At 47.5% G+C, this 23,186-nt stretch overlaps 1 protein-coding gene across 2 annotated transcripts in view; it reads left to right on the top strand.

Annotated features, from left to right (window-relative positions):
* The window catches only part of LOC139048843 (fatty acid synthase-like), a 157,313-nt gene that overhangs the window by 124,328 nt on the left and 9,799 nt on the right, over nucleotides 1-23,186 (top strand). For both annotated transcript variants that reach the window (XM_070523715.1, XM_070523717.1), the window contains 11 exons: nucleotides 1,288-1,491; nucleotides 2,545-2,802; nucleotides 3,630-3,846; nucleotides 5,843-6,100; nucleotides 7,655-7,828; nucleotides 8,976-10,194; nucleotides 10,397-10,551; nucleotides 12,483-12,701; nucleotides 13,957-14,286; nucleotides 14,874-14,993; nucleotides 21,148-21,506. In XM_070523715.1, coding sequence (XP_070379816.1) covers nucleotides 1,288-1,491; nucleotides 2,545-2,802; nucleotides 3,630-3,846; nucleotides 5,843-6,100; nucleotides 7,655-7,828; nucleotides 8,976-10,194; nucleotides 10,397-10,551; nucleotides 12,483-12,701; nucleotides 13,957-14,286; nucleotides 14,874-14,993; nucleotides 21,148-21,506 — 3,513 coding nt within the window. The remainder of the gene's footprint in view (nucleotides 1-1,287; nucleotides 1,492-2,544; nucleotides 2,803-3,629; nucleotides 3,847-5,842; nucleotides 6,101-7,654; nucleotides 7,829-8,975; nucleotides 10,195-10,396; nucleotides 10,552-12,482; nucleotides 12,702-13,956; nucleotides 14,287-14,873; nucleotides 14,994-21,147; nucleotides 21,507-23,186) is intronic.

Here is a 23,186-nt window from a genome sequence, read left to right as displayed (position 1 = left end):
CACATTTGACTATCGGATGTTTGTGAACGTCAAATCCACGTCACATTTCTGTGATAGCTTCCAATCAACCTGAAATGCACAATTTTGAAGAAATCAATGTTACTGTCACCATACTCTTGTCTGGTAGCTGCAGAATCTCAAACCCAGGGTGGCCTGTAAAACGTTTTTGCACAAACCGTACGGTTGACGCAGCGAAAGTGCTTTCAATTGTCAAGACAGCCAAACATCCTGTCTTCCCGAAGACCTAACGGCGTTTTATCGTAATATGTTTTGTTTGCGGCTACCATAAGTTTTTCTTCACGGCAGGATTATAGGTCTAATAACTGACATTTCTGTTAAACTCCCTGTCGCGAAATAAGAACCATTCGACACATATTTGTCCAGAAATAAAGCAAGAATCCATGTTGTTATCACAGAGATATTTTTGTTTTCGTTTTCGAATAACGGATGTGTTCACGCTTGACAGTGTAGCCTCGGATCGCAAAGAGTTTTATGCCATGTTTAACAGAGCCAAGTGCTTGCTCATGTATACCCATCAGAGGGTAGCAACGCTTAATCTTATATTCCTTAAACATAGTCCTTCTCATGCTCTCATGCTTCTCAAGCTGGACATTAGTCTTCTAATGTCCAGCTTTGGCGAACAGATTCAGCATTTCAAGTTCGTTATATGTGTATTTGATTGATCTGACCTGCAGCGGGAGGATCGTGCATCCAACGCCGATTGTTGCGAAAGATGTACGCAAGTTGTAAACGACGCCATCAAATAACATTGCTGATCTCACCAAGCGCCTTTCTAATTCACTATCAGTTCTCAGGTGATCTCTCATAAACACAGCACTTTCAGCTCGATAATATTGCTATCGATCTTAAAGCTCTAATTTAAATCAAATTCGAGATCCGGATTTCTGCAGAAATTTCATTCGGATCTCGAATAAAGAAATTGAACGTATGCAAAAGAGAGATATCGGAAGAAATTTAAAGTTGGGAGGTTAACCGGAATAAGTTAGGTTTTCGCTATGCCCGCGTGGTACGCACCTCTGGTGGGCGATTTCGGTGCTGTGTCGTGCATTCTCAAATGTCTACACAAATACGCTTCTCTTAAGCACGTATAATTTTGCCTAGTAAATCCAGTTGATGTGCAGCGCCCGCTTGTGCATTTCGTGTTCCCGTGTGCTTCGCCTGGCGCATGCGCGTTGCAGCAACGTTTCATAGTGTCAGTGTCAACGCCACCAGCTTTCGGCAGTACGACCCAGCAAGCCTTTTCTTTTTCTTGCGGCCTTCCACCAGGTGTTACTGGCACCGAAGCCCCGGGGAAAGAACTGGGTGAGCTCCTCCGTTCCCGAGAGCCGCTGGAAGGAGCCCCTTGCTCAGCACTCCTCACCCGAGTATTTCGTCAACAACCTCGTCTCACCCGTGCTCTTCTGCGAGGCCCTCCGGCACGTGCCTAGAGACGCCATTGTGCTGGAGATCGCACCTCACTGCCTTCTGCTGGTAAGGACGAGTGTCAGCACATTTTCTTGCATAGAGCTTCATTACATTCACAGTCGCCATGGCCACTTGTGAAAAGTATACGGTTCGTAAGGTTTGAGAGAAACGTGGGACGATCCCGCCGCCTTGGCATGCGGGCACCAGTGCTATTTCATATCTGTACTATGCCAACACCAAGGTGACGTATGATATTTTTCTTTCCTTCCTTCTTATTTTCTTTTTGAGGGAGGGGGGAGTGTGCAAGCAATACATTTTTTGGAAATGCACCATATCCTTGTGCACCTCCACCCCTGAAACTGTTGACGCCGGCTGCAATGCACCTTATGTTTTCCGGTAGACGTTTTTATGGGATTAGCACTGTATACTACAGGTAATCGCATGACGAAAGAGGCTCTTGCTCCGTAGAATCACGGTCAAAGCTCTTGTCATTCGATATAGAGAGACAATTGCGTCGCGTCAGACTAAGGGAACAGTGTTCTACAACCTAAATACAACACCATCCTGGAACGTCTGTTGCCGCAAGCAACCATTCTCTCTGTTGCCACGCCACTTTCCTGCTGCATTTCCACAGGCAATAACATTAGTTTACAACCAGCGTCCACGCTGTCCTCCTGCAATTTCAAAAGTTCTGGATTTCTTTTTCTCATTAAAGGCTGAGAACACTTCCAAGGTCATTAAGATATCCACACATGATGCGTAAGAAGCTGTTCTTGAACTACCGTCCATGGGCTGCAGGCACGCAGAACGACGCAGGCATTTTTAAACTTTCTGAAATTTATTGGCAGCAGTAGCCGATCGTATGCGTGATAGGTAAACCTACGTATCGGACCTAACGAAACACTGCTCGTTTCCTTCCTCCTTTCCCCTTTCTTGCTTCCGTTCTTCACCCGCCTTAACTGCGCGCTCAGCAAACCGGATGCGCGTCTGGTTGATTTTTCTACCGCCCCTTTTGCAGTTCACTCCCCACACTTTTCTGTACGAATTTGTAAACAAAACTGAATACCGATGGCCTCCGGGAACTCCGCGAATGCCGTTAAAGCAGCCAACTATCTGCAGTCGATTCTGCGCCGTGCGCTGGGCCCTGGCGCCTCCTGCGTTGGCCTGATGAAGAAAGACACGGACAACCACTCCTTCTTCTTGGGTTCCCTGGGCAAGCTCCACACTCTGGGAGTGCAGCTGGACCCGTCGCCACTCTATCCGCCCGTTCCGTGGCCAGTGCCACGCGGAACTCCGAATATTGGCCACCTGGTCAGTTGGGACCACACGCAGCAGTGGGTCGTCGCATCGTGGAAAGACTTTCCTGGCCTGGTAGAGGTGAGTCAGCATTTACGCGACAATATTTTCGACTACGCACAGCAGCACGAATAATTTATCATTGTTTCAAATGGCAGGATTGAGCAGGACGCTATATTCAATGAATTTCTGTGCTGTGAAGACGGCGACCAAATGAATCGATGCGAACAAGCTGGTGTACGTCTGAAAAAAAAGTAACACAAGAAAGGTATGCGCATTTTACGCTGGTACCCCAAGTACTTCGTCCAAATATGGATTTCTAGGTGTGCTGCTTATTATAATTACAAACAGAACAGCCACGTGACCTTTTAGGTTTTAACACTTTGCCGAAGTGTGCGAATGTTCTGGCCATTTGTACTGACTGAAATGTGTCGTTAGCGATAAATTGCACTGAAATCTCCTGTTTGCTGCTGTTGTGCTTATTTTGTGCTTTAGAAGAGGGTTGCAAGTCTGAACAAATGATCCAATACTTCGAGTAACTTGAGCTCGCAGTAAAATACGCTGTGAATTAAACTTCAAACCTCACCCGCCGTGGTTGCCCAGTGGCTATGGTGTTGGGCTGCTGAGCACGAGGTCGCGGGATCGAATCCCGGCCACGGCGGCCGCATTTCGATGGGGGCGAAATGCGAAAACACCCGTGTACTTCGATTTAGGTGCACGTTAAAGAACCCCACCCAGGTGGTCGAAATTACCGGAGTCCTCCACTACGGCGTGCCTCATAATCAGAAAGTGGTGTTGGCACGTAAAACCCCATAATTAATTAATTAAATTAAACTTCAAGCTCTTCAAACTTTGAACGTGCAGTACGACGATTGCCACGCGGTAACGAGTCACTCTGTGATGCACAGGGAAAGGACGATACTGTGAATATTGACATCAGCGGAAACGAGTACGACGCCTACCTGGCTGGGCATCGGCTCCATGGAGAGGCGACGTTCCCTGTGGGTGGTCACCTGGTGCTCGCGTGGAAATCTCTGAGTAGGCGTCGCGGCAAGCTCATCGAGGAGGTGCCCGTCATCTTCGAGAACGTCAAACTGCACAAGAACATCGTCCTGCCTGAAACGAGTATGTAGCCAGAGAGAGAGAAAGGAAGTTGTGCGTACATGTATATATGCACTATTAGGTACCGCGAACATAGAAATCTTGCGGCCAGCTTTCGCAAAATCGCGTACGTGTCCGGCCCGCCTATGCTATCCTGTGGTTGCAGAGAGAAAACGGCAGACGTTGCCCTGCGATAAAACTGAAACCTCTGCCTACTCAATGCGGACTTTACTGTTTCATTTAACGCACCACCACTTTAGTGAACGTGTCAGAACGGTCGACGGGATGCCCGACATGTAACGTTTACATACTGAAGGAGCAGATTTCTTTCACTGTTCTCAAGATGTTTGCAGGCAATGCTTAATGTGTGTTTTCTGAAGAAGTGGCTGGAAGAAGGAAAACAACGCGACATTAAGTAGCTGTACGTAGTAGCTGGAGTAGCTGTGAACTTATATCAGTGAATCATCCTCTCCAAGCTCTCAGTCTTATTTTGGCAGACGATAGTGAATTAGGAGCAGAGGATAGAAAAGCTAAGGTTTTGCTTTGTTAGAACTTTCTGGCTAAACCTCGGTGCCAATGCGTCACCGTGACTAATTTCGAAGCCCTTTCGCTCAACTTCCTAGATTGGGCGGCTTATTCCGACCAAACAGAACCTAACTCTTTATCAATGAGCTGTTACTAAGTAGCCAAAAGACAGTGCCATGATTCATGACGTCCCACTGAGCTAGTGCCTGAACTTTCGGGTGGTGTCGCCACCTGTTCTTTGTTCTTGCCTCTTTTCTGCCTCCCGAATCCTCCTCTCTCTGTGACACTGGCGCTTTTGGTATTGCAAAAAGCGTCGTACCGTGTTGCGACTCAGCCTAACATAGCTACGGATCAGTTACATTACTGAATGAGAGCAGGTCTACCGTGATTAAAAGGACGATGAGGACGATAACTGCACAATCTGGCGGGACCTGTTCGCTCTGGGCAGTGTTACGTGTATAGACGCTTATGAATATGCCTGCATATAATCGTTCTCCTGCCTGTTTGCACGTAACACCATTCCAGGTAAGCGTCCCATTTAGAGGCCTACTGGCGCATATACATTCAAAGTTACAAAAAATTTACCACCCGAGCCTAGCACTTAAACAACGACCTCACAAACTGTCAATGTTCGCAAGCACTTTAGAATATGTGTTAATTTCATACCTAAGCCTGTCGCGAAATGGTAGAACTAGCGTCACTAATATGGTTGTGATGTCACAATGGGCGGTGTAAAATTTGCTGGCCTTGTGTAATAATAGCGCTCAGGTATCAGGACATTGGACACAAAAAAAAATAGATCACCAATAGGGAAGCACGCGCTCCTTCTGACTACATTCGTCTGTGACGCTGAACTTTGTAGTATTCTTTATGCCTTGTGGAAAATCCTCCAGAACAGTAGAGAAAGAAATGAAAGATGAAAGGCTCGATCGATCGCAAGAACGGAACGAGCCAGTGCATCATGTCCTGTCCACTGAACTTGCGCCCAGACCGTAACTAGGTCGTAAAACAAGCAAAAAAGTATCGTAAGAACGCACCCGACGCAGTGGCTAAGGCGTTACACGAGGTTACACGTTCGATTCCCAAATTCTGCATTCCGATGGGGCGGAATGCATGCAAATAACACTTGTACCATGTTTTGCTTACACGTTAAAAACCTTACGCGGACAAAATTAACTCGGAGCCACCCACTAGAGCGTCCCTCATAACTTCCTGTCGTGTTTTGCGACGTTAACCCCAGTGTTTTGTTTCTAAATAGTAAGCTGCATAGGCCTCTCTGAAGCTTGAAAGTGTTCCCGCTGTAATTTAAAATATTCGGACTCCAAAATAACACAACGATGTGACAAGTCGGTGATCTCACGTGAGTCCTCCTTTGACCAGTAGTCGATTTTGACCAGTGCCGATCCCTGGTCCAAAGGTCATTCTACTATGTGAGTGGAAGACACTCTGCACTTCGTTGAAAGCGTTAACGAGAATGTCTCGCGCATGTGACCAGGTACCCTGCGCCTTGTCGTGACCATCATGTACTCCTCCGGCGAGTTCGAAGTCTGTGAACAAGGCGGCGCGGTGGCGGCAAGCGGTTGCATTCGCGTTGCCGAAGGTGGATCCTCGGCGTTCGACACGGACCTGCAGGTGACCTGTGCCGAGAGCACAGCCTACGAGCTGGACGCCGAAGGCATATACAAGGAGCTCACCGTGCGCGGTTACGACTACCAAGGAGCTTTCCGAGGCATCATGCAGGCAGGCTTACAAGGTGAGACATTCATTTCTGGTGTGCGCGAACCACAGCGTTGTTTGCTCTCACCGTGGTCTACAGAGCAAAAAGAAGCGAGCTCGAGCTCGCGCCCATGTGGTAATGACGGAGAAATAAGAGAGTGATGCCAACTATTTTAATAAGTTCGCTACAGCTACGCAAATGCTGCTTACACACACGCGGCTTATGCGCCTTGGCGGACACCAGTTTCGCGAATGAGAAGAATGAGCAAACACATAATTGACGAGAGTCTGTTAATTGGCTTTTGGTAATTTGAGCGACTACGGCGCGCGTTTGTATTACACGCCTGAAGACAGTCACATTCGAAATCAAATTAATTTTTTACGCTTCTAAAACGTTCTCCGAGATACATGTAATCAAATTTAGCGCTCAGTACGGTAATTTTGGATTGGGAGGTGCCAATCTGAACTCATAGAGGAACCCCTTTAAGAATGGCGGACGCCAGTCCTACTTCTACCAGCCTACATCAGGGACGGAGCTGTAATCAGTGACTGTAACTAGACTGGCATGCTAAGTGGAATTAGTTACGTCACCTGCGGGGCTCGTCTTTTTATTGGGACTTGCACCTCTGATTGCCAAACTAACATACCGAGAATGAAATTTTATAATAAATATCTCGGAACATATGCTCGCTTCAAAAATCAAGCAAAAGGAAGTGGGCTTCGATTGCGCTTGTCTAAAAAATTTTATATAAGAACACACTGTAGCCGCGAAATAAAAAAAAGATGCATTTTTCTGCCGTACTTATCTTGCTCGCGATACTTCTGACCACCTAAGCTGATAAACCACCTATGCAAGGAAGTATTGCGTAGCTGGCTTGGCGTTTTCATTAACATATTTCAATATTTCACTTTGAAGGCGATGTATGTTTGTGACATTAACATATGTGCTACGGCTACCCCGTTATGTTCAATTCCTGCAAGTATTTGCACTAGGAAGTGCCTCAATTTTTTTCACGGCTCTTGATGTGAATGAAGTCATATTTTTATATCAGCACGATTCCGCGTTGTGTTTACCAAAAGCCCAGTATAAGCTCTTCTACTATGAGTTCACGAACTACATCCATCTTTGTGCCGGGGAATGTAGTTCTGAACCGTCACCCAATGAAATGTGTTGGATAAGTGTTCGTATTCTTGGTTTTCAAATAATTTATTACATACTTAAAGCTGCCGCAAATCTTTAGTTGTCGTTACTAGTGCTTCCCTCCTCTGTTTTCACCTGTCTCGGCCTATTTTCGCCAACACAGACAGCTATGCTACACGATGTGTTCTCAGGAGTACACCGTGTAACGCACGCGGAAGACGAGAGACGCAAATGTATTTCACAAACATGTACATCTTCGTGCGTTCGTCTTGCTCTGCAAGTTACTGACCATGAACCGACTACGCCTGTCGTCTGCCATTGTGTCAAGCCTGTCATCACGGGAGACTGCTCAATATTCTCGAATGAATAGGAATAAGCTTTTTAACACGTCTTAACGTTTCTTGTACTCTGTGTTAGATGACACTAGCTTCCTTATTTGTTTCTGGTCAGAGCCGCGCGGAAAGCTCCAATGGAAGGAGAACTGGGTGACCTTCGTCGACAGCATGATACAGTACGTCATGTTCAACAGCCCTCTTCGAGTGCTCCGCATGCCTACCAGCATTGAATTTTGTAGCTTGGACCCCTGCGTACACGCTGAAGTGATCAAGAAGGCCGGTGACACGGGTGAGCATTACTTTCCGAAATGCCGTATATAAGCTGCATGGTGGCAGAATGTAACAGTGTGCATAACTGCAGGAACAAAGTGATTATTGATGACATACTTATAGTCACATGTATAAACAGAAGGAGACAAAGTGAGGCTTTAAGAAAAGGCCCCCGCTATAGCTGCGCACTAACCTAATACTCTGAACAAGAAAAGCCGACGGAAAAGACAAAAGATGATCGCGAAAGTTGGAACCAGGGACATATATACGCAATAAACATGTATCTCGGTTGTGTTCACAGAATGTCGAGTAAAATCGCAAGGTGTTTCCACCAGTAAAAAGCGTGCCAGTTGTAAGCGCTACGTAGGTGATTCGCAAATGCGTTGCGGAACGACTGACCAGGTATGCGCTTCCGCATTTGCCGTTTCACGCCGAAATGGGCTGCATACTCGAAGACGCAGCTTTGCTGCAGAATAAAAATCACGATTTCTCCAGACCCTGTGTGCTGGGTGCTTTCAACTCAAGAATGCAACGAACAGGCGAAGCGTCCGCACACAAACGGTACGACAACATTATAGGCGCCATTTTGATGTTATTTTTTTGTTCGACAGTTTTAGCCTCGAGGTGCATGCCTAACTTTTAGGAATTCAGGGCACCTACGGTAGAGATTAAGAAAGAAAGCCTAAATGATTCTTCTGCACACCCTAACTACAGACGCAATCAGCACAAATATAAATATTATTACGATATTATCGGTAGATACCCGAGAGACGAGTCGCCGTGAGAACGACGATGAAGTGGGTCTGTGCCCTTGGCGCTAGTGAATGTCGGCCTGGTGCTCTGGCTCCAGTCTACTGTAAATAGTCTGTAAATAGCCTCTTTTGTCTGTGTCTTTCTGCACGTAACAATATATATTGTTGGAGTAAACATCTATTAGTGTCCTTGAGTAAATAAATACGATTCCGTCGCATTTTTCAGCAGCAGCACCTTTTCATGTCCAGGAAATTGAAATTAAATACGACTGAAAGGCACGGTCTTACGCACAACCGAGTCTCATCAGCTAACTCTTTCTCTCGATACCCCTCCCATGTACAATGGCAAAATTATCAACAATTTTACATGTGCATATTTTTCAGCTGTGCTCCTCTCTTTACTCCTTTGCACAGGTGTGGAAGTCATCTGCAATAAGATCACAGACACTTGCCGCGCTGGAGGTGTCATCATACGAGGTCTAAAGACAAACACCATCGACAGCGGCGCCAAACAACAGACGCCGCTTGTCGAAGAGTATCGCTTCGTGCCGTACCTGGACGACAAGGAAAGAAAGGACAAAAGAGAGTCTCTCACGCGTGAATACGTTGAAGTCTGTTGCAGCCTTGCGAGACGGGCCCTCAAGGACTTCTGCGAGAGCAACAGCTCTCTTCGTGACGCTATGAGCGCCGTCCGTAACGTTCCCGAGCACGTTGTCAGCCAGTATCTTAATGAGTCCGATAAGAATCATGCCCTCCTGCGCTTTCTTAACGCTATCCATGAGCAAAAAGATCGCACTCGCAATACCATTGCAGCGTATATCAAGTCAGCTCTGCCTGCGCTCAAGGAAGACTTGGAAACTGATCTACTCAACACCGCTCTTTTTGAGGAAGATCCTCTCAGATTTCTCCTTGACACCGTGGTCGAAAACACCAACACGAAGACGCTCCGAGTACTGGAATTTGCTGCTCAAGGGAGCGACTGCCTGCTGGTCTCCTGGGTGGCGACGTACCTTTCCAACTTCAATTTGTTGCCCACTACCGAATACACAATTGCACATTCGTCTCCAGAGAGACTGTCGGGAAAGATCCCTCAAGGTACCACAGTAGTGTCATTGGGTTCGGCAGCATCCAGGAAGAAGCTTCCTGAAGTGGACTTGATTGTGGCCCGAAGCGCCACGTGGTCCTCTGGAGAAACCAAGAACCTCGCTGATGAAGTGCCTTCAATTTGCAGAGAAAACGGTTTCGTTCTGCTTGCCCAACGCACAGCACTGACACCCGCGGAATCGCTCCTCGGCCAAATCGGGGGCGTCGAACTAGAAGTAACCCCTGCCGACGAGGTGGAAGCACAGTTTTTGAAGCGTGGGCTACGCCTCGTGGCTTTCAAGTCGAATAACGTGTCCGCCCTCTATCTGTTCAGGAAGCGTTCCGTGCCCGTCGAAGAGGCGAAGCAGGAAATATTCCAGGTTAACAGCAAACGTAGCGACTTGGTCGATTTGGTAAAGAAGAAAGTTCTTGACTACGGGTGGAAGCCGCAAGGAGAGAACTTGTGGCTGCTCGCGGAGGAGGCTGGAGCAAGCGGCGTCGTTGGTTTGACAAACTGCCTCCGATACGAGTCCGGTGGGAGCCATATCAGGTGAGAAATCATCACAATAATCGAATATAGTGTGTGCTTTTTTTTAGACTTCGATGTCGTATTCTTTCGAATGGCCGAATTTATATCGTTGATCATACAGTGAGCATAATGTGACTTTCGTGCCTCTGTGTTTGAAGGTTCCAGCTATGGATTACGACGCTAATCAGTTCACAACTCGTCTATGTGATTTCATCAAACGTAGATGTGTGTTCGATGCTGGTTCCACCGAGACGAACGCGGTGGCTGACTTCAACCAGGGAAATCCAAAATACCAGAGCGTGGTAGAAAAGGACCTCGTCATGAACGTTTACCGAAATGGGCAGTGGGGCTCCTACCGGCATGTGGTCGCAAAATCATGTGAGTTCTTGCCTGTCCTACGCTTCTTTAGTTTCACAGAATCCCAAGTGACGATCTATGGTGGTTCGAAGATGAACTTTATTAAAGACAGTGCTGAAACTTCTTTAAAAGGAGTAATTTTCTTCAAATTAACTCTAATTTTCTTCAACTATTCCGCAGAAGGGTAGAAGACAAAAGGCCATCTCTTTAAGCGCTCCTAGGGTATGTTCAACCAAAGAAGCACATGGAGCTTGACAAAAATCTTGATCACACACAGCCTTGCAAGAGATAGGTATAACGAAACGATTTATTCCGCAGAAAGGCACCTCGCATTCACTGAAAAGCAAAAAAACACAGCGGTGGAGCCCGTGGAATTTCGGAAAATGCAAAGCATTTTCAACTTATAACGACAATAAACTAAATGAAAATGAAATGAAAACCAACAACATACTATGTGCGTTCAATATTTAAGAAGAATTGCGAAAATGACAACAGCGTTCATCGGTAATGCACATGTTGATAACAAAGTAAGCAATGATTCTACTGTTGAGCAGCATAGACTAATAATGTTTCAGCATCTATGATGCAAAATTTGTAAGTGGTATGTACGAGTGTAGCAAATGTAATAACCGGCGGTTAAGTGCAGGAAGAGCAAGTTCAGTTACATCATGCAGAAACTAGACATCGTGTCCGAACCTATAATCGTAAAGAAAAGCGAAAGTTCACTATCGTAGGAGGACACTCTATTTACCAGGGAAGTATATATTCACTGTAAGCCTGTACAAGCGGTGGGAACTGACTCATCGGAACAAATGCCACCGTAGTATGCCACTGCACGCTGAAACTACGGGTGCTATCGACCATTTGAGGTGGCCATGAATATTTCACGTCCACAAAGTGCCACCGAAAACGCCGCGTTACAGCGTAAGTTAATGCGGTGGCACCCGGTGGTCCGCAGGAAGCATTGGTGAAGTGCTCTGGCTTCTAAAACTAAATAAAATGCTATACTGCAGTTGCCTACGGGCGTCAGTGCCTCAGGTTTACTTTCTCACAGCTCAGCACGGTACATTCGCTTACGAGGGAGTACAGATGTCAGCGAAAAAATGCTGTTTTAGTCACCACTCAGTTTGATTTATTAGTTCATCTAGGATACGTTTTTAACGGGGGAGAGAAGATACGCTCAGCTAATCAGGATTTATCACTAGCACTCATTACATTTTTACTCGCAAACATGCATGAGTCTTGGCTGCAGCTCTTCCCGAAGGCACCTACTGTGACTGTCGCTTTAGAAATCTTGCAACTCCACTGATTTGTTCGGATGTTTTGTACCTTTCCAGCATAATATTTCGTACTATTCTTCCTGCTATACCACGTTCAGAAACGAGTCAGACTAGTTGCCAATCTAAGACATACTCAGCTAACCTAACCTTCCCGCCCCCTCTCCCCTACACACTAAGCCTAAACGCACTGTCCTGGTGGTCATTCTGTCTTCTCAACTTGTTTGGTATGACCTGTCTCCTTGTTCTTTAATAAATATTTTGCATTGCTCTTGCTCTGATACTTCTTTAATAGTTGCGTATATCCACTATGAAGATTGCACAAAAGCCGAATTGGAGTAGGGAAAGGCATTTGACCGTTCCTGAAGAGCGGTGGAAACACTTCAAAAGATATCAAAAATGGGAAATTACGATAAAAAATGCAGCAAGGGATAGGCCTTGTAACTGTGTATTGGGGCATTTCCTAAACCAGTGGAAATCCTTGAGCCACAGAGTAAACAGCTCTATGACGAAGTAATAAATAGTACGCTACCAACGATGGTCTGGGGTAAAGAAAATCCCTTCTGAGGGAGGCGGAACAGTGTTTCTGTGATGTATTTTGCTTTAATTCTAAGGGAAATAGTCGTGAGTACAGTATTGCATGTGTTTTTTTTCTTTCATGAACGCCTACTTTAGTGGAAACAGCGAAGAACAGCACACAGTTTGCAGTGCTGAACTTGGGAAAACGTGGAGAACTCTCCAGTCTGGATTGGTACGCATCCCCGGTGCCTTACGCTTCTCTGCCCCTCTCCAAGACTGCGACTGGACCAATATTGTGTGATGTCCACTTCGCGGCGGTCAACATTAGAGACGTCACGTTCGCCAGCGTAGAGCTGCCGCCAGAGGCCTTTCTAGGTGAGTTCATTTAGAATTAGTATATATGATCCCACGCAGAACCAATATACGCTTTCTATTCGCAATTGCTACCCACTCTTTCACTCACCGAGTGACGTCACGTAACCCAAAAGATAACCGTGGAATGCAGGCAATCCTGAACTAAGGCATAGATAATCAAAGTGGACCTCTGCTGTTCCCGAAAAAGCGTGTCGACCACGCAAATATATTTGGTGCCATGACTACCTTAGCTCCTGTGAAAGCGACATGTAGGCTTCCCAGACTACATTGCTTCATTTCGCTCACAAGGTTGTGTACTTCCCCCGTCACTTCATCTGCTTCCTGTCAAGTCAACAATCTTTAACTGCGGTCAACAAGCGCGGTTACCGTCACAAGGGCTGCTTTGCCAAGAAAAACAACGCCAACGTTCTCTAGCTGCCACTTACCATTAAATGTGGCCACCTAAGAAAAAAATCCGCGTGCCAATTACAAGAACAGTAGAGTGGCACTTGAAAAACTTGCACCTTACGTATCCTGATGACGCGCAAGAACTGTCCCACACTGAAGGCCGGGCGGGCACACACTGTAACTGTGAGCATGGTTTGGTTTACTTCCACGCCTTTCGCGCTTGTTCTTGTTTTTTTTTTGCTGCTGCTTCTTGTGGTGATAAATTTGATAAGAATCAATTGACTCACCCATCATCCAGTTGGTCTTAGAGCGACAGTCTTATCACTTGAGCTAACTAGCTGGCATATCTCCTAGCAAACTTCTTCGGAAAATGTTTTACCTTGTGTATTGTGACGCACTGTTGCGGCCCAGTGGCTATCGCGTTTTGCGACTGGTCAAGTTATCGAAGGTTTGACGCTCTGCAATTTCGGCCGTATTTCAGTGGAGGTGAAACGCAAGAACGCTCATGCACTTTAATCAAATACACGGTAAAAATCGCGGAACACCCACCACTAAGCATGTCTCATATTACACCATGTATTTCTGGACCTTAAATTCCAAAATTTGAACAATTAGTCTTTCGAAAGAACCTACCTGTGTCATTCATGCAGACGTCGTGTTTTTCGTAAAAAACTGTAAGATACCTTATAGGCGAGGGTGTGAGATATGCAGCACGTTTCCCGTTTAACCTTCACATATAAATTTGTTTTCATGATTTAAATGTGCAAATGTTTTGAATCGAATATCTTGGCAACGTTATGCGAAAAAGCACAATGGCTGCATCCACCACCAGGCACCGGTCAACATCATGCTATTTCTGCTGCTACAGGCGACCTGGCAAATGCGGAGTCCATTCTCGGACAAGAGTTTTCTGGAACGGACCAAACAGGACGTCGCGTCATGGGCCTCGTGTCAAGCCAGGCATTGGCTACCGTGGTTGCGGCAGACTCCGACCTTCTGTGGGAAGTTCCTGATGCGTGGACCCTGCAGGAAGCGTCAACCGTTCCTTTGTCTTACTCAACCGCTTACTACGCCCTGTTGGTGCGGGGCAACATGCGACCAGGAGAGTCTGTGCTCGTCCAAAACGGCAGTGGATGCGTTGGGCAGGCGGCAATCGCCATCGCTCTGTCCATGGGGTGCACCGTCTTCGCAACTGTCGGTAAGCGCATGCAGCATGGCAGGCCTCTGTAAATTATTGCAGTGACTACAATTTTGCAAAGAACGCTCGATATTCTGCAGCATTGATATGAAAGTGAGGCACAAGCCATGCATATGCATAGCTTTTGCGCTTTTTTGACTAAACAACTCAGATAAAAGTACCAACCTGTTGTTACCAAGCGACAAGTGTTTATGGAGGCTTGCTATAGAATACAGTAATTGTGTAGCATAAGAGCATGAGAGTTCGTGCTCTACTAACGCAATTCAGTTGCTATGAGTAAAAGAAAAGAAAGCAGGGACGCATCCTTTGTCCTGTAGAACAAATCCAACATGGCAGCCTCCCACACAATACCTCTTGCACGGTGACGTCTAGGTGATTGTAATTTGCTGCATTCAGTAATTAAATATAAAAACTTCTGTTTCTCGCTTTTTTTTATTGCTCAGCGCTTCCCATGTGCTGGTGTGCACACATGGTGAAAACAAAGTTCTGTTTCGCCCTGCTTAGGCAAAGTGTGCTGTTTATATAAGCTGAAAGAGCTTTAACGGTCGTGGATATAACTGGTTTTACCATCTTCTCGTGGCGAACAGGTTCGACAAAAGAGCGGCACTTCATCAAGAACCGGTTCCCACAGCTTCAAGACAGGCACATCATAAGCTACAACAGCCGTTGCTTAGAAGAACACATCCTTGAACAGACCAAAGATAAAGGTGAGAGGTTGAATTTCGTGTCTGATGGAAATCACGATTCTGAACACCCATAATACACGCATCTGACATTTCACACGCGTTCAATGGCAATGTACAGGTTATCCTCCAATTCTGCTGAGTTTTTCTAAGAGATGTCTTATCGTATGATAGCGTCATTTCTCAAACAGGTCTTGTCTTTGTGAACCCACCCTCTAATATTACGAGAACGTTTACAGATAGCAACCATGTAAAAGATAATCAAGTTATTTGTGATTATTGCTTTGATATGCACCGCCCCGGCGTCGAAATTATGTTGTGGCAACTTTTTCTAAACATTCGGCGTAATCACCCGCAATAATGAGCTTTTAAATCGAGGCAATTCCGGTAGGACCAATTTCAAAAACGAATGTCGACACTCATTCGATTTGCATTGAAGTACTGTAGCGAAGCACCGTATTGCCCCCAGCGAAACGCGTCAGGCGCGGGGCCTGTATGCAGCCGGTCCTCTGTGTAGCGCTCACCCGAGGACACGCTGTGATGTGCGTGCGTGGCGCGTGCCTGCATATATATATATATATATATATATATATATATATATATATATATATATATATATATATATATATATATATATATATATATATATATATATATATATATATATCTAGCTTCGACTGAAAACATGTGACACGAGTGAGTGAGTGAATAAACTTTATTGTAGGTCCGGCGAGGACGCGAACTCGTCGCGCACCCGGCTAGTCCCACGTCGGGACCGGCAGGTCTAGCCCACCGGCCCGGTCGCGGGCACGCCGGACAGCCAGGATTTGCTTTTCTAGAGCGGGGCTACGCAGAAGCGAGTCCCACTCCTCCTTGATGAACTTGGGGTATGTCGACCCGCACTCCCAGAGCATGTGGGGTAGAGTGGAGGTCTGGCCGCAGGACGGGCAGGCGTCGTCGCGATACACGTCGGGGTAAGCCTCGTGGAGAGCGGACAGACACGGATATGTGCTGGTCTGTAGGAGCCTAAGCGAAACGGCTTGCGCCCTATTCAACTTGGGGTGAGGGGGTGGAAAGACCCTTCTGGACATGTAGAAATATTTAATAATCTCGTTGTGAGTAGCAGGAGCGTCCCTGTGACCGTAGATAGGAGGGGAGTCAGTGCCCCTTATAGAGGAAGCGCGGTCGGTGAAGTCACGCGCAGCCTCGTGGGCAGACTCATTGAGGTTCGGGGGAGCACCCTCGACCGATCCTACGTGTGCGGGAAACCAGTGAATTGAATGGTTTGCGAGAGCATGTGGACTCGAGCCGCTAAGAAGACGAAGAGCTTCCTTGGCGATGCAACCCTTTTGAAAAGCCCTAACTGCCGTTTTGGAGTCACTATATATTTCGGACCCACGACCGTCTAGCAGGGCGAGGGCGATGGCGACTTGCTCGGCGATTCCGGGGTCTGAAGTGCGAATCGAAGCGCTATTGGAAATGTTTCCGCTCGAGTCGACCACAACGTCACTGTACTCCGCAGCGTCGACGAAGCTTGCGCTAATGTCGTATCGCTTGATCTGTTTGAGGATGGCGGCTGCTCTGGCCTTGCGTCGGCCCTCGTTGTGGACGGGATGGACGTTTCGGGGCACAGGGGCCACTACGAACTTGTCTCGAATGCACCTAGGGATCGGGGTACTGACCATCGAGAATTCCGCAGGGTGGTAACCCAGCTCTTCGAGGATTCGTTTACCTGCCGCTGTGGTGGCCAGGCGACTGAGTTGCGTGCGTTCTTGGGCTTCGGCAATCTCCTCGGCGGTGTTATGTACCCCCAGCTTCAAGAGATCCTCGGTATGGGTCCTGATGGGTAGCCCGAGAGCCCTCTTGACTATTTTGCGGATAAGAACGTTGAGCTTGTCTCGCTCCGCTCTGAGCCAGTTGTGCATGGAAATCGTGTACGTGAGGTGGCAGAGTACGAAGGCATTGATCAGCCTGAGAAGATTGCTTTCCTTCATGCCTCGATGCCGGTTTGCGATTCTGCGTACTAGGCGGAAAGCGTTCTCCGTCTTTGCGATAATCCTGCGCAGAGCTGTTCCGTTTCCGCCGTTGAATTCGACAAACATGCCCAGGACCCGAATAACGTCGACCCTGGGTATCACCCCCCCGTCACAAGTGCGAAGTCTGATGCTGCTTTCAGAGACTGGTTTCCAATCTTTGGGTCTGCCTCCCTTCTCTTTTCTGTAAAGTAGCAGCTCCGACTTGGCGGGGGAGCATCGAAGTCCGGTGGGGCGGAGATACTCCTCGATCACGTCAATCGCCTCCTGCATGGCTTCTTCGACTCTGCCCTCGCAGCCGCGGGAGCACCATATGGTGATGTCATCGGCGTAAATGGTGTGCTTGACGTCCTCGACGCGGGCCAACCTCTCCGAAAGACCAATCATACAGATGTTAAACAATGTTGGGGAGATGACGGCGCCCTGAGGAGTGCCCTGCCCTCCGAGGGGCACATCTTCGGAGCGGAAGTCTCCAATGCGAAGCTTGGCCTTCCTGTCAGTTAGAAAAGAGCTGACGTAGTTGTGGAATCTGGAACCGAGACCCAGGTCTGAAATGGTCTTGACGATGAAGGTGTGGAGCACGTTGTCGAAAGCCTTCTCGAGATCCAGACCGAGCAGAGCCTTGACGTCTCTGGAACGGCCATCCACAATCTGATGCTTGATTAGTTTCATGGCATCCTGCGTTGAGAGTCCGGCACGGAAGCCGATCATGTTGTAGGTGTAAACCTCGTTGTCTTCGAGGTACCTGTTAAGCCTGTTGAGGACGACGCGCTCCATGACCTTGCCGACGCAGGAGGTCAGAGAAATCGGCCTCAAGTTGTCGATGTTCGGGGCCTTGCCGGGCTTGGGAATGAGCACCGTGCAGGCCGTCTTCCATTCTGCAGGTACAATGCCGCTCTTCCAGGACTCGTTTATCTTGTCGGTCAGAAAGACAATCGACGTGTCGTCGAGGTTCCTCAACATTCTGTTGGTGACTCCGTCCGGACCCGGCGCAGACTTGCGGTTGAGCGCGAAGATGGCCTGCCTGACCTCGGCAATGGAGAAGTCTTCATCCAGCTCAGGTCGTGGAGGGCCTCGGTAGTCCGGGAGTTGGGTCGACGGATCTCCGTCGCGATGGACAGGCAGGTACTTCTGTACGAGTTTTGCGACGAGTTCATCGACCGTGTTAGACCTGGTGGCTTCGTGAAGGGCCCGGGCCAAAGTATGCCTTTGATTTGACTTCGAGCCGCTTTCATCCAGAAGGTGCTTCAGCATACCCCAGGATTTGCCGTTGCGCATCTGTCCGTCGATGGATTCGCAGAGCTCGCCCCACTGCTGCTGGCATAGCGCCTTGCAGTGGTCTTCGATGACCTTGTTGAGCTCCGAAATCTTCTTTCGGAGTCTGCGATTGAGCCTTTGACCCTTCCATCGGCGGAGCATGGCGGTTTTGGCCTCGATCAGGTGGGCTAGTCTGCTGTCCATCCGCTCGACGTTGAGATCTGTTTTTACTTTCTTCGTGGCCGCGGAAGCGTCGGTCCGGATGCCTTCACACCATTCTTCGAGAGTGGCAGGTGCCCTGGCTCTCCCGGGTTCATCACGAATCCTGCGAAAATGGTCCCAATCTATGAACGTGAATTCCCTAACCCTACTCCGAGACACCTTGAAGTTGGTCTCGAGAATGTAGTGGTCGCTGCCAAACTCCATGGCGGTGTTCTCCCAACCCACGTCCTCGACGTTCCTCACGAAGGCGAGGTCGGGTGTCGAGTCCCGGGTGATGGAGTTGCCAATGCGGGTAGGGAAATCCTTGTCAGTGACCAGAGTGAGGTCCATCTCGTTCGCGTCTTGCCACAGGTTTCGCCCCTTGGTAGTGTCGTAGACGTAACCCCAGATGCCATAAGGTGCGTTGAAGTCGCCGACGACGACGAAGGGTCGAGGGCCGGCCAAGTCGGTCGCCTTTTTGAGAATGGTCTTGAACTGCTGGCGCGAGTCTCTGGGGTTGCTATATACATTGAGGACGAACACGCTGTTTCTGCGCTGATTCCGCTGCGGAACGTCGAGCAGGATCTCAACCATGACATATTCGATTCTACCACTCGCCAGCTTGAGGTCGTGGGTGATATGAGTTAGCCGTTTATCGATCAAGGTGCAAATCCCTCGCCCCCCGGGCCGGCCCGACACGGCCCTGTATCCCTGGAGCGAGGCTGCGGAGATTAATGTTTCTTGGAGAGCAATGACCTGAGGTTTCGCAGAGAAAGACCTGAAAAACTGCTGCAGAGGGGCTTTTTTGTTAGAATACCCTCTGCAGTTCCATTGCCAAATGCGAAAACTCTCTTTGGATCTATCCATTATGGCTGACCTGACGGACTACCACCTGACGGGGCAGTAAGGCCTGCGCAAAGAATGGGTCCTCCTGTCGCCGCACTGGGATAATGAAGTGTAGCTTCCTTTAGTATGGCGGGAACGCTTAGCGGTTGTACGACGGAGGCGGATGAAGCCATTCGCGCCTCAGTGGCGTCGATGCGATCTGCGAGAGCTCCGAGGCCCCTGTTGGGGTCCCCGAGCGCAACCTGAATTTGGCGAACGTTATCACTGAGGCAAGCGACGCTAGCGGTGACCTGTTTGAGGCCATCTGCCAGCCCAATGAGACTTTGCTTAATCTCGCTGACTTCTGCAGACAACGCTCCCGATTCACATGTTTGTTTGAGTACTGCCCTGCGTTTGGAGGACGTCGCAGTACCGTCTACCGGAGCTGGGATTGGAGTCTCGGTGGCCGTGACTGACGCTCCGTTACCCGACACATTCGAAACGAGTTTCCTAATCTCTGCCATTTCGCTAACTAGTGTCTTGATCGTGTTCTTGAGGTCGTCGTTTTCTTTGCGTAAGCGAATGACTTCCGCGTCTCTAGCTTGCTCTGTGGGCGGGTTGCTACGAGATGTCGGAGCAGGCTGGGTATTGGCGCCGGGCTTGGGTCGTACCAGATCAGCCCAAAGAAGGGTCGGCTGCTTTCCGCAACGTGTGGAGTGACACGAATTGAATTACTCCCTGCCTCGCAGAAATTTTTGAGGCTTTCTTAGCCATTGATTGAAGAGCAGCACACACGCATAGCGTAACCGAGTGACCACAGTTGGCATCCAATATATCCGTTGATCGGTGGCGCATACCACGTGACATAACTTGTCATGTACAAGGTCCTCTGCAGAGCGGCACAAAGCTAGTGTAATGTATCTAGTGGCCGCCCGATGGTTCGTTTCGAACGCGGTTTCAGCGCCGCAGCAAACTGATGCTCTGCGGTTACAGGTATTAGATAGATAGATAGATAGATAGATAGATAGATAGATAGATAGATAGATAGATAGATAGATAGATAGATAGATAGATAGATAGATAGATAGATAGATAGATAGATAGATAGATAGATAGATAGATAGATAGATAGATAGATAGATAGATAGATAGATAGATAGATAGATAGATAGATAGATAGATAGATAGATAGATAGATAGATAGATAGATAGATAGATAGATAGATAGATAGATAGATAGATAGATAGATAGATACCGGCAACTGCGTGAAGTGTCCTAAGAATACTCATCCTTGTCAAAAGACGCAATTACGCTCATCCTGTGAATGTAGACACAAACCAAAAGCAGCTGTACAAAGAAAACATGGCTTTCGGTTAGTTTCAAATTTTCCAACGGCCCTCTTTTGCGTATAAACACAGCACCAAATACACGACTATTTTGTCGCTCAGATGTCGTTTGTGCGAAGAACTAGTACGGCACATTGTCATTCAGCAGATATCCCCACTGCCAATGTGCTCTGTCTTGAGATACTTCGTTAACTCCTGCATATTTTCTTCGCTACTGTCCTTGTCTTTGTACTAATGTGGCGCCGTATTTTGTTTCGCTTCATTATCTCTCACTGCATTTTGCTCATTTTCTCTGTGCGGGATTTCTCAGTTTCATTTTGCTCGTATTGAGTGTCGATTCATTTGCTGCTCCCTGTATTATATTCAACTTTAACTTGAACTTTAGGTTTTCGATAAGGTTTCGTGGACATCTTAACTGTCATCCAGACGTCTCATTATTTCTTTGTTTATTTTTTTACTTTCCTTAAGTTCACTGTTTTCAGCAACTTCGATTTCTTGTTTCGCTCGTGCTTTAGGTGTGGACCTCGTGCTCGACACTCTTCGCGGTGCCAGTAGTAAAGCCATCGCTAACTGTCTGGCGTGGAACGGCCGACACCTCGTTACTGATGCCATTGGCACAACCTCGCATCGTCCACGCGAAGAGCTGTCCCCGAAGCGCAATGTCATCAACGTCAGCTCCATCGCGACAGATTCCCTGTTCTTGAACGACGCCAGTGCAGCGGAGGACAAGCGGCGAGTCGCCGAACTACTGCGTGGAGGAATCGCATCGGGCGCCGTGAGGCCCCTGCCTGCCACCGTGTTCCCGCGATCTCAGGTTATGGATGCATTCGCACTGGAAGCCTCCGAAGCGAACGCCGGCAAAGTTGTACTTCAGGTAATTGGATTTCAAGTCCTCCTTATGCACGTCACAGTCTCGTCGCGGTTCAAAACGGACGCGTGGCGAAACAGGACGTCAAGGTATGACCTGCTCAACGCGTAGCTATGTCCAGTACTCTTTATACTTACTAGAATATAGCGATTTAATTTTCCTTCACAAGGCAGAAAAATCGCCAGAACCCACGCGACGATGAATGTCGAAGTTACTGCGCCCACCAGCGGAAAAACTTCAACCAGATTTTTTTATTCATTGGACAGCGACACTTACTCCGTTGCACAAGCCGTGTGCCAAATTCACACCAAAGAGGCATGCTGAAGTGAGGCACATACGTCGTATTCAATATCCAGTGATCCAAGTTGGAGTGAGCAGCTTAATGGAAGAGCGTTTTCTAGTTTGTCACGACAAACAAAAGAGAAACAAAATCGCAACGGAAGCCCCCTTTGCATAAGATGCCCTGAGAGCCTGACTTCAGCGACAAAAGCAGAAATGGAACCAGTGTACTTTGTCTCTAATGTAAAATGTGTTGACGTTGCCTACGTTGGTTTCTGTGAAAATGTGTAAGATGACAGGCTCCATACGTTAGCCAGACATCTATCGAAGATGAATTATTATGATTATTATCATGATGTCATAATGCCTGTTATGAATGCCGTAACACGAATGTACCACAACTGTAGGTGCAGACATGCCTCCTAATGTGTTGATGTGGACCGTGCAATAGGTACCATTGCACACTTCGCATAATGTCAGTGTCACCTACTTCCGGCACCTACCTGATCACACGTGTCCCTGACGAGCGAGACCTCAGCGTCGAAGCTAGTGGCTGCAGCTGGAGCTAATCGTATATTTTCCAGTGACAGTGTCGTGCTTCTAATTCGTCTCTTTGTTCTTTTGCTTTCGGACATCCTTGAAGGATTTTTTTTCACAGGCGCTGAATACCAGTTGTCAGAATCGAATGCTGGAATACGCCTAGTTGCTTCTTGCCGTAACAGGCTGGCAAATTCAATATAACAGTAGACGAGAGGATGCGCTCGAAAATAATTCATCAGAAATTACTGGTGAATGGTTGTCAATGTTACGAGGCAGCTTTAGCTCGAGGCCAACTCTGATGCCTTGTAAAACGCAGAAATGCTTTTATGAAACAGGCCATTGGTCAATTAGAACGAAATTGTTGCGTTTGAGAAAGAAAGTTTGATCCGAGTGAATGTACCCGAAACTATTTTGATGTATGACCTAAAAGTATTTGCGATAATTCTCGGCAATTCCTAAGCTTAAAAATCTAGAAGCATCACATCTACAGATTTATATGTGAGTGTCAAAAAAATGATGTGGTGATTCTGTAACCTTCTGTAGCCTCGTGTAAGTCACCTTAAGTGGCCAAATTTCGAATATGTATTTACACCTTCCGCAAATTTGTATGAATGTTCAAGAAGGTTTTGCGACCATCCTACTCGCGTATTAGTGGTGTGTTTCACATCTGTGTATAACAAATCAATTTTGTCCCTGTTAGACGTATTATTAGGCGCAGATTACAGAATCGTCGTTCTTTCCTTCAATGGCGAGCGAGAGAGTTGCAAGCGAATGTTTTGTTTAATTGCATTTATTGAATTCTCATAATTTTTTTTCTTGTAGAAATGATGGCTTTAACAAAATAATTATGCTAAATGCAGTCATTGG

The sequence above is a fragment of the Dermacentor albipictus genome, chromosome 8, assembly GCF_038994185.2.
Source record: "Dermacentor albipictus isolate Rhodes 1998 colony chromosome 8, USDA_Dalb.pri_finalv2, whole genome shotgun sequence".
In the NCBI taxonomy this organism is placed as follows: domain Eukaryota; kingdom Metazoa; phylum Arthropoda; class Arachnida; order Ixodida; family Ixodidae; genus Dermacentor; species Dermacentor albipictus.
The sequence above is the reverse complement of the archived record's forward strand: the minus strand, read 5'-3'. Positions and strand labels throughout refer to the sequence as shown.